The 10,332-nt window shown below is 38.6% G+C and overlaps 1 protein-coding gene across 1 annotated transcript in view; it reads right to left on the bottom strand.

The window, feature by feature from the left end:
* Positions 1-586: 586 nt before the first annotated feature.
* The window catches only part of efna5a (ephrin A5a), a 45,434-nt gene continuing 35,688 nt past the window's right edge, over positions 587-10,332 (bottom strand). Inside the window, exons 2-5 of the mRNA XM_039688356.2 lie at positions 8,309-8,601; positions 1,245-1,310; positions 1,028-1,102; positions 587-928 (exon numbers count right to left, since the gene is read on the bottom strand). Of these exons, the coding sequence (XP_039544290.1) occupies positions 804-928; positions 1,028-1,102; positions 1,245-1,310; positions 8,309-8,601 (559 nt within the window). The 3' untranslated portion in view covers positions 587-803. The remainder of the gene's footprint in view (positions 929-1,027; positions 1,103-1,244; positions 1,311-8,308; positions 8,602-10,332) is intronic.

Below are 10,332 nucleotides of genomic sequence, written 5' to 3'. Positions count from 1 at the left end.
AAGTGTCAAGAGCACTAAGACTGAACAATAAATAAGAAAAGTATGATTCACCAAACAAATTAGTATATTCACTCAAACGATTGATCAGTGAGGCTCCGTACTCCTAACAAAACATCGATTTTGGCAGCTACACAAGAGCATTTTACTTCAAGAACACCATATCTGCGTTTCAGTCCCATGTTCACCTGTACACAATGTACAAAAAGAGTGCTTATCTTTTTCTTTTATCTACGAAAACTCTTCAAAAACGTCACCGTTCACCTGAGCACCTGAGTCAACGTGGACTACTCTGGGTTAGATATTAAAACGAGATCCTTTTATAAGGGATCCTATCAGGCAACAATTTGCCATGATATCTAGTAGAGTCAGCAGTCGAGTCCATAGTGATGACGTTTACCCACAGTGCAAGTGGAGAGATCCCACAGATAGTCCTCTTGATCTGTTATAAGACTTCTCTTTTCTGGACGGCAACACAGAAAGAGGTCTTTGTGAAAAAGTCATTTTCTTCCTCTGCCCCCAATTACAAGGCCCTCTCCGACGTTACATAAGGGCACTGAGAGGACACAGACCTATTTTTGTATACGTGTCATAGTTTAGTGGGTTTTATTTGTGTGTACAAGAGCATTTTTTTTTTCATGGGATAGAGATTTTGTTCATTGAAACCCATCCAGTAACATCGTCAAATCGTTGCGACTTCCTGCGCGAGAAACTACTTTTCAGTTTAGAGAAAGATGTTCCTTAAAAGTGCTCGATCACGAGTCCTCCTGTATACTTCAGGTGTGTCACTGTGCATATATGGGATGCTATAAGCAGGACAGCGAAGCCAAAAGAACCAGCGCTGAGGCCAACAAAGGCCCTACAGTCTGAATGCGGCCGGCACCGTTGACGTCACTTCGGGATGGTTCGGCAGATTCATGACTCGTTCCATCTAAATGGAGAAAAGAAAGTAGGTTTATAATACCTTAGTGTGCAAAAACATTTGACATTACTGATAGTTTTAAATATGGAAATGACATCCAATACGAACCATTATTATTTTCTATGGAGTTAATGCTTCCATCATTGATCTTGTCCACGCGGTCGTGACTTTTCTCACAGTTGTCTGAGGGAGAAACATAAAACAGGGTGTTGTCAGGGTCATGACATCATCTTTAACCATTCCAGCAGTGATAAACGATGCAATTGCAACCACGTTTTGTCAGAAGCAATGCCAGGATGTCTCCTGAGGGGCTTGTAAAACTTACTCGAAGGTCTGACGAAAACTTTCAGCCTCAAGCAGCTCCGTCTCCCGTTTTCACTGACTGTAGATGCTGTGGAAACATTTCAGATAGTCAATATTAGGCTCAATCGATCCACGCTGCACATTGTTTAACACATCAAGTCATCATTTTTTTTTAGCTTTATATACATTACAGGGCTCAACAATAAGGATTTTTTTTTCGACTAGCCTGGTCAGCCAGAATTTTCCTCAAGTCATTTAGCTAATGCTTTTTTCCAAAGCGACTTGCAAATGAGGTACAACAAGTCATTTATCAGAAGAGACACTATATACAGTGCACAATGCTTCACTTGTGAGCACTCATTGGTTTGATTGATTCCTCCAACAACAAAAGACAAAACATTCAATTTAGCCAGTGGAAGTTAGAAAATGATTTCTTTTTTTGACATGCCTTCCAAAAAGGTAAAAGCAAAACAGCTTCACAGGTCCAAGGCCACTAGGATCATTTGTTTCAGGTTTAGTCTATCAGAACATCCTCAGATGTTACCGGTCATCGCAGTTTGCGGCTTTCTACATGCAAAGGCCTCATTTGAATGCTTTCACTGGCCTCAGAGGGATGTACAATCAGCATTCATTTAGGTTCTTACTGATAGACGCAGACGGGGCTACATTTGCTATGCTGTTACCCTTGTCATCTCAACCGTGAGCCATATTTCTCAATTTGTCCTCACCATAAAGGAAAGCTTATTATTGCTTTAAGAAGAACAGGTAGACAGCCTCTTTCTCCGCTGTCCTCTCTTTGTGCAGTACATAATGCAATCTGGCATAGTCAAGGAGTAATGCAAATGAGGACTGGTGGGATGAGGGGGAAAGAAGGCTTGGTATTTTTCCCCACAGATCACTCTGGGTGTAAAGGTGACAAGGTAATGAGCAATGCAACACACTTCAATAAATCCCCTTCTTCAAAGCCCCAATGTAATATGTGTGCGGCCTGCACAAAGGCAATTTCCTTATAGCCAACACAATATGTTCTTTATAATTCAATTGGTGAGGCTCGCTTTCACTGATGTGGACATGTGCTCCACTGTGATTTGAGTTTTTCATGATGAAAAAAATAACACCTATACGCAGATGTCTTGTTTTTCTCGTTGAATGCCTAAAATTTGGATTATTTGACAATTTGCATATGTCAGCATAAATAAGATAAGATTAATGTTCACAGCACATACGGTCCATTAGTGGCAGGGTGATGAATTAGTCTTCTTTCCCTTTAAATTTGTTTACTGGCAGATATTTATTGAACACCCTCCTCTTAAACACACATGCCTAACAACAGGTTATACTGTATATATGTTTTTTTTTATGGATAAAAATTTGTGCTACAACTTTTCGAGCTCTTTTCCTAACCTCTGCTGGTTGTGACCTTTCCACAAGCCTCTTAGATGTTGATTGGTCACTACATACATCAACACCTGCTACTTAAAGCTGTACTGGCAGCTAGTAACATCAACAGCTGCAAATGACAGATCACAGGCCGAAAGAAACACCTGCCACTAAAAGCTCTGTAATCAGCTGTGATGATACAAATGACTTCTGTTCGGCCCATAGACCATATCGCCAGTGACTCTGAACTGTTGAACCTTACATCATCTCCTCCATTCATACTTCATGAATCCACAGTGCTGGCTCATTGAAGAAATGTATAGGACATTGAGTATAAGTCTATGATAAAGAAGTGGAGAGTCGAAAAATGTAGTTTAAAATGCATGAGCTGAGTTCCCAGAAAGTCAAGGTGCAATAGGTGGTCTGGGAAATGCTAACTTTAGCCTGCTAGCATTGAAAGTAAACAATCCCACAAACTCAGCAAATTGCCGTTCAAAGCCCTGCCTCTTCCAAAACACATGAACGCACACAGGCCACAAGTGAGATAACCAGAAATAGTGTTATGGATTGAATCATGTGGTATTAACCATTGAGGAAACTTTATAGTAAGGGGAGAAACAGAAGCACTTGATTACATAGGCAAGTATGTGACTGAGAAATGAGTCAGAAGTTGAGCTGTTGACATAAAGGAAAGAATGCAGTCTATTTCAGGTTAATTCATATGCGATTTCAGGACATAGAGGCAACACAGTCAAATTAATTAATTATCTGCATAAGGCAGTCATTCGGACTGATTTTATGGTCCTTCTGTATGTCTTCCACAGATCAGATGATGTATATATAAAAAAATACATTTAGACCGCTTAATATAGTGATTGCTATCAGGATATGAGGAGAATTTCAACCAGCACAATTTTTTTTATTTAAAACTTTTTATTTGTTTATAATTCTTAACAAAACTTATTAAAACTTATATAATTTTCTATACAATCTTAATGACTCAAGATTTTTTTTATAAATATAGAATGCACATATATATATATATATATATATATATATACAGTATAAATATATCAGTAAAAATATATCAAATGAATTGTAATTTTGACTGTTAAAATATATAAATATATAAAAAATGTAAAGTATTAATTAAGGTGTTTACACTCAAATAAGGTGTAATGAAATGTGTAATTATACTTTTTCCTTTTCTTAAAGTCACTAAACTGAAAATGTTACAGAAAATTAAATTAAAGTTAAGAAACATATTAATAAGAGACGTACTGACCTTGACAGTCATTCAAGTCACTGAATAAGTAAACTGCATTTTAATTTTTTTTTATTTTTTTTTTATAACGCTTGCCATTGAACCATATATCTGTTTAACTCTTTAAACCACCATGAAAGTGTCAAGATGAAGCTATAACAGGATATGTTGCCCGTAGAGAGGAACAAGAGAAAGACATGTTTGAAGAAAAGAATTATAACTCTTTTCCCAATTGGTTGAATGGCTCATCTTTGAGCTTGCAGACATTCCCATAATGCACCATGGCTCTTCTAGCCTTGACCCCCACGATTCCCTGCTGTGTGGGGTCTCCAGCTGCACTTAATCTGCTGTCTCTCTTCTTATCCCCACACCCTCATGACTGCAGGGAAAGGTTGGGTTAAATCAATGTGCTTATATGCTCACTACACGGACATACTGGGGGCTTATAAACCCTTAATCATGTCCCCACAAGCATTTTTCCTTTGATATGGCTGAAATTGCTTTTGTCTCATCCCTCAAGTCTAGTCTAGTTTTGAGAGGGATCCCAGTGTTGATTGGAAACACCACTTTACAAACATACGCACACTCTACATCACAACCTTATGCGGGCTACTATACCACAATAAATAACATCTGAGTGTGAGTGTGCAAACGGAGTATTGCATAATGTAGTCGTGTTAGTATTGCCACAGAGTCCAGAATTAACTTTTTGCCCAGAGACGTTACTAGGATGCCATCCCGGGGTGGGCATTTGCATATGTGGGGTGGGAGACTGTGGACAAAAGATGTGCAGGAGTGTGAAACCACAGAAAAAACATTAAAAACTTTGTATTTTAGCGGCAACATCACACACTAAAGAATCTGTATGTGAAGCAGATTCTTTCTCCTGTTTTTTTTGTTTTTTTTTAAACAAAGAACGAATTTAATGCAGAAAAAATGACATCTCAAATATGTATTCTAACTAAGGGCTGGTTCACACTTGTTTTTAGAATGCCATGTCATGTGTGAGATCCCACAAAAGATGCGAGTGCAATGGTTGAAGACGTCCGTCTAGCTAGTTTACACGGAAAGTAGCGAAGTGGAATGGTGAACGGCCCCTAAAGCTGTGGTAATACTAATTTCGTCTGCAAGTGTCCAGCTTAATAAATTATATACCACTAGACAATACTACACTCTAAAAAATGCTGGGTTGTTTTAACCCAATTTTGGGTCAAATATGGACAAACCCGAAATGTTGGGTTAAAAATGTAATGTAAAAATTTAACCCAACGGCTGGGTTAGTCCATATTTGACCCAAAGTTGGGTTAAAACAACCCAGCATTTTTTAGAGTGTAATAAAATATAGGATAACTGAAAATAAAATAACGTAAAATTGTCTGAATAGAATTAAACAACTTTGTTTCCTGCATCGGCATCATACGTGAGGTTAAACAATTATACAAATCTATTCTTGACATTAAAGCAAGAAATATTTCATGTGTTTTGCCACATGGGGTTATGTTAAAAAAGCTTTAGACATCCTAAACTTCTGATGATCAACTGCGCAAGTTCAAATTGTTTAAAGTCATAACAAGTGCTTTCTTTAGTAAACGGTTTGCACACAGTCAGACTTACAGCTTGTTTCAACAAAATATTAAGTTGTAGTTCCTTATGAAGTTATCAGTTACTGGCAAGTAACTCACTATTTACTCATCAAAGCACATTTTTACATGCAAATTTTACTTGACAAGTATTCATTTTGGACCCTAAGTACTGTATATGTATCTGAATGAATGCTCAATGCCATAAACAATTCTCTTATTTCAAGGCTCTCACCAACATAAACTGTGGCAATAATCAATAGTCTTGGCCGTATTAGGAGGATTTCATGGGTGGCTGGCTGGCTTATATGACAAACTCTCATTTTGACAGTCATCAGAATTCCTCTCGCTGTCAGCATGTGGTGTGAAACTGACCTCTCATTGGCAGACATTAAGACTAGACTACCACACCAACTCTGCTTATTCAAAGACACACTACACTGTCAGGGCCCGAGCTGCTCATCCACGTCTCCTTTCCCACACGGCCGACACCAGATCCCTGTGTAGTTATCCACCCGAGCTGCAGACGACCCGGGGCAATAAACCTCCCAGACACCACTATTCCAGCTATGGGTTGAGAGATCAGATGTGATGTAACCGAGAAGTCTGATAAATGAGGGAAAGATGGATGGATGCTTCGTCTTTGAGATAAGACACACACCTATCTCTTTTCTTGTGCATTCTTGAGGGCTTTGAGAGCGCTTTGTAATACAGGGAATAATTCAAAAGGTAGCGATACACCACTTATAAGTAAACCGCAAAGAACAGAACTCTTATCAAAGCTACAAATCAGATCTTTAAGCACAAAGTGGGAATGTTTCTGGTTTACCTTACCCTACATTATGAAGATGGAGGGACTAGACTACAAATAGCAGTCGTGGTCTTTTGAAGCGGGCTCATATCAGACAGCCTGCACTGCCGTTGGCCCCCGCTCACGCAGGAGAGAGAGGCCAACTAAAAACCTTTCCTTGAAATTGGATTTCTATCCTCTGAGATTAAGATCAGACTTCCACATCGGCCATATTGGAAAAACATGCTGCCTTGAGCCGTTCAGGATTGGGAGTTCAACTGCAGTCATCAGAGCATGTTCACATTTGACCTGCAGGGCCGGGCCCTCTGATCCCCCGTGATCGCTTCCTGAGCGGGACGGGCACGCTGACTGACAGCACAGAGACCGCGCTTGTCACCCCCTGCTCTCCTGGAGCGACCCCCTCACTCAGAATGATTAGCCACCACACCAGCTAACAAAGACATTCTGTCTAACGAAATCACGACAGGCAGACATCAAACTAATGAAGGGAATGATTTAGGAAAATCTATTATGTTATCATCAATGTTATAATGTAATGTTTTTATAGCAACAGACTTTTATCAACAGATTTTTTTTACAGTATATCAAATTTCATACAGATACACAGTGTCTTAAACATTGTAAACAATGTAAAAATATAACAGTAAACATTATGACATTATTTTATAATTATGAACTTTAAAAAATAGAATAGTGTATATATATATATCAATCAGAAACCATTTTAAAGTATAAACAGCAAACAGAAAATATTTAAGTTTTTATTTTTATTTTTTTACTTTGTTCTATAAAAAAGCTATTTGAGTGGCTGGCTAATAAAAAAAAACATATAATAAAATTATATTATCATATATTAAATGTTTTTTTTTTATTAGCCAACCACTCAAATAGATTTTTTATAGAACAAAGTAAACAAAAAAAAACTAAAATATTTTGTGTTTCCTGTTTATACTTTAAAACAGTTTCTGATGTAATTGAGATTACTGTAAGACGCTGTCTACTAGAGATTACATTGAGAAACTTCTTCTTCTCCTGAGAGAGCCCGTAATAGCTGAATCATGACACTCATGAGTCACACAGTGCGCTATGAATTCTTGTTTTCCAAGTCGAATTAACAGTAAAACCCCTCATAGTACCTGACAGCTTCATCACTTCCGTTGAGATGTTTCCCATCCTATTATTCTTATTCACGGGCCTTCAGGGAAAAAAGTCCATTTTACCATGTTGCAACGTCTCAGATAGACACCCACATGCATGCAAAACATTCATATCTCCTGCTGAGATCTAACCCCTAAATGCTATGTACTGTGCATTCCTATCTGTCTTTTTTCGCAGTTTCCATGTCGTTATCTCCCGCTTCTACCACTTCCCCCTCCTCATTCTCCTACTCCTTCCTTTCACATTTCATAAAAAACATGTCCACCGTTTTATGCGCCCATGAGATCTGTCAGATCATCAGGTCGGATTCCGCCAAATCAAACGCTCCACATCTCCAGCGTGCGCCTGCATAAATGAACCCATTGCGGCCCTGAGTGGTCCGAGCAGTCGGACCACTCCTGTGCCTTATTTTGTCTTCCCACTCCCGCCCTGTAGGGATCTGACTCCAGTTGTAAAAACATGGGTTTAGATGCTTGTTTTTAAGAGCCCTCTCACGAGCAAACGAAAGCTGAGACTAGGAGTTTGTAACAAAGACCCTTTAGTGGTAGACCAAGATGTTTTTCCCTGAGGTTCATGTTTTCCTTGTAGTCTGTTTGCCAAAACTCCTGAAAAACAAAGTCGTACTTGGCAATGACTTCCTTTCCTTAATGCTCGCAATCAGATATGTGTCTTAAAAGTATACTATTAAATGTAAGACTTGTGTTGCGTTATCCTCCGTGAAGAGGCTAATACTAGATCCTTTTCAAAGCGATGCAAATAATTTTCCCCTGAAAACCAACCCTACAGATCTATTTAACATGCACAGTGTTGGGTTTTGGATACAAAGACATTGGGAAACAAATCACTGCTGCGCAAAGAAAAAAAAAAAAAAGAAAAGAAAAGATGATACTCACAGATATAGTAATATTCTCTGCCTGGACGAAATTCGAAACCCAACGAGAATGGTGTGAAAAGCTGAAACTTCTCGGAAAACTTCAGGGGCCCGTTGGGCGAGTGAGGCCGGTTGCACTCCCAGCGTTTGAAACCTTTCGCCGTTTGGTCACAAGAACTGTAGCCGTCGTAGTTGACCATGAAGAGGATGTAGTGCTCCGTCTTCTCCTCAGGGACCGAGTCCATGTAGTGGGGACAGTATACGTCCAAATAATCGTTTATGCACACGTCGATGTGGTAGTCTCCTCGGTAGAACCTGTGAAAAGGAGAGAGGCCTCAGTCAGTATATTATATGAAATATTAGCGATGCAGTTATTCTCATTCGTATGTTTTACGAGCCATCGAGCCCCTACTTCACAGAAAGGCCACTTCTGGAGGAAGCCACTTATTTGAGGGCAATTACCGCAAATGTGAAAGCACGTAAATCATCCAATCTGAGTCCGCTAGGGCTCACTGAAGATCGCGAGGAAAATTCATAATCCTGTCGTTGACGTGGATGCTTTAAATACGCCTGAAAGAATGAGTTTTCCATGGGCGAGAGATGACAGCTTGAAATATGGCACTCTGAGGAATGTTTTGGAAGAAAAAAAGGTGCATCTCTCGTGCCAAAACAGCCAACCGTTCCAGATTTACATCTTGTTTATTATAAATCGAGACGACCTCCAGAGGATCTAACCAAATATGAATGTCAACAGAATGTGCACAAATTCATTTTGACAAGGAAGCAATTTAAAAACATAGATTCCCATAGGCTGCATATAAGAGTTTAGCGGAGATGGATATGCTCTGGTCAGATTCATTTAGAGTCACTGCCAAAAAATTCTTGAGAAAGACTTGCGTCACAGCGAACGTGAGCGTGGTCCAGTGACTCGGCTTAAACGTGAAGGTTGCTCAGGATTTGGTGGGAATTTTCGGGGTGTAAGCCGGTGGGACACCCAGCAGAAACCCTGGGGATGGCCAGATGAGCTTCCAGGCTAATGTGAGTATAGTGTTGCTATCCTGATGTGGACAGAAGCACAGCTGGCCACGCTGACACAAAGATTTCCACTCATTACGGACAATAAAAGACTATTGAGAGCAGATGGAGCTCGAGACCTATCAGATTATCATTATGTGGATTTCCAACTCACTGCTGGAATACTGAGTTTCCCTGTAGGTTTGGCGGTGGTTTGTGTGCGTGAATGCATGTTTGGCAGTGTGTGGGGCTGTGTATCGATGAAGTCTGCAAACACTTTAGGGCTATTTTGAACAACTATTGTTTACTACTTTTGGGAGCTACATCATTTAAATGGAAAGCAAAGTTTCAGCTGTGAAAAACATGAGTGATCACACAGTCCAATGTTTTCAGCTACAAATCTGGAATTTAGTGTTAAACATATTTTTTTTGCATCATTGTGCACTGGCAAAAACTAAACTATTTCCTGATTAAATTAATTGGCTTATAAAGTTATTTATTTATTTTTTTTAAGTTTTGAATAACTTATGAAGTTATTTTTTTTTGTTGACAAAAATCAGCCAAAACTGGTGTCCAGAATATATGGAATAACAAGGAACACACTTTTCAAAAAAAGTAACATTAGTTAAAGCATTAGTTTATCATGAACTAGCATTTAAAATTTTGGTACAAATTAATTTTATATAATAAATCTCTAACATTTGAAGTTATACACTATCATTTAAAACTTTAGGGCTGATAAGATTTTATTAAAATGTTTTTCACAGAAACTTTTATGCTTGCCTGCATTTATTCTGATAAAAAACAGTAAATAAAACAGTAAATATTGTGTTAATAAATATAATAAATATTATTACAATTTAAATGAACTCTTTTCACTTTAATATATTTTAGAGTGTAATTTATTCCTGTGATTGTAGAATTGTCGGCCGCTGTTACTCTAGTCTTCAGTGTCACATGATTCTTCAGAAATCACTCTATACTGCTGTTCTATTATCGACATTAAAAACAGTTGTGCTGCTTAATATTTTT

The sequence above is a fragment of the Pimephales promelas genome, chromosome 19 (genome assembly GCF_988280905.1).
Source record: "Pimephales promelas chromosome 19, fPimPro1.hap1.1, whole genome shotgun sequence".
In the NCBI taxonomy this organism is placed as follows: domain Eukaryota; kingdom Metazoa; phylum Chordata; class Actinopteri; order Cypriniformes; family Leuciscidae; genus Pimephales; species Pimephales promelas.
This window is presented reverse-complemented; position numbering and strand designations above follow the sequence as displayed.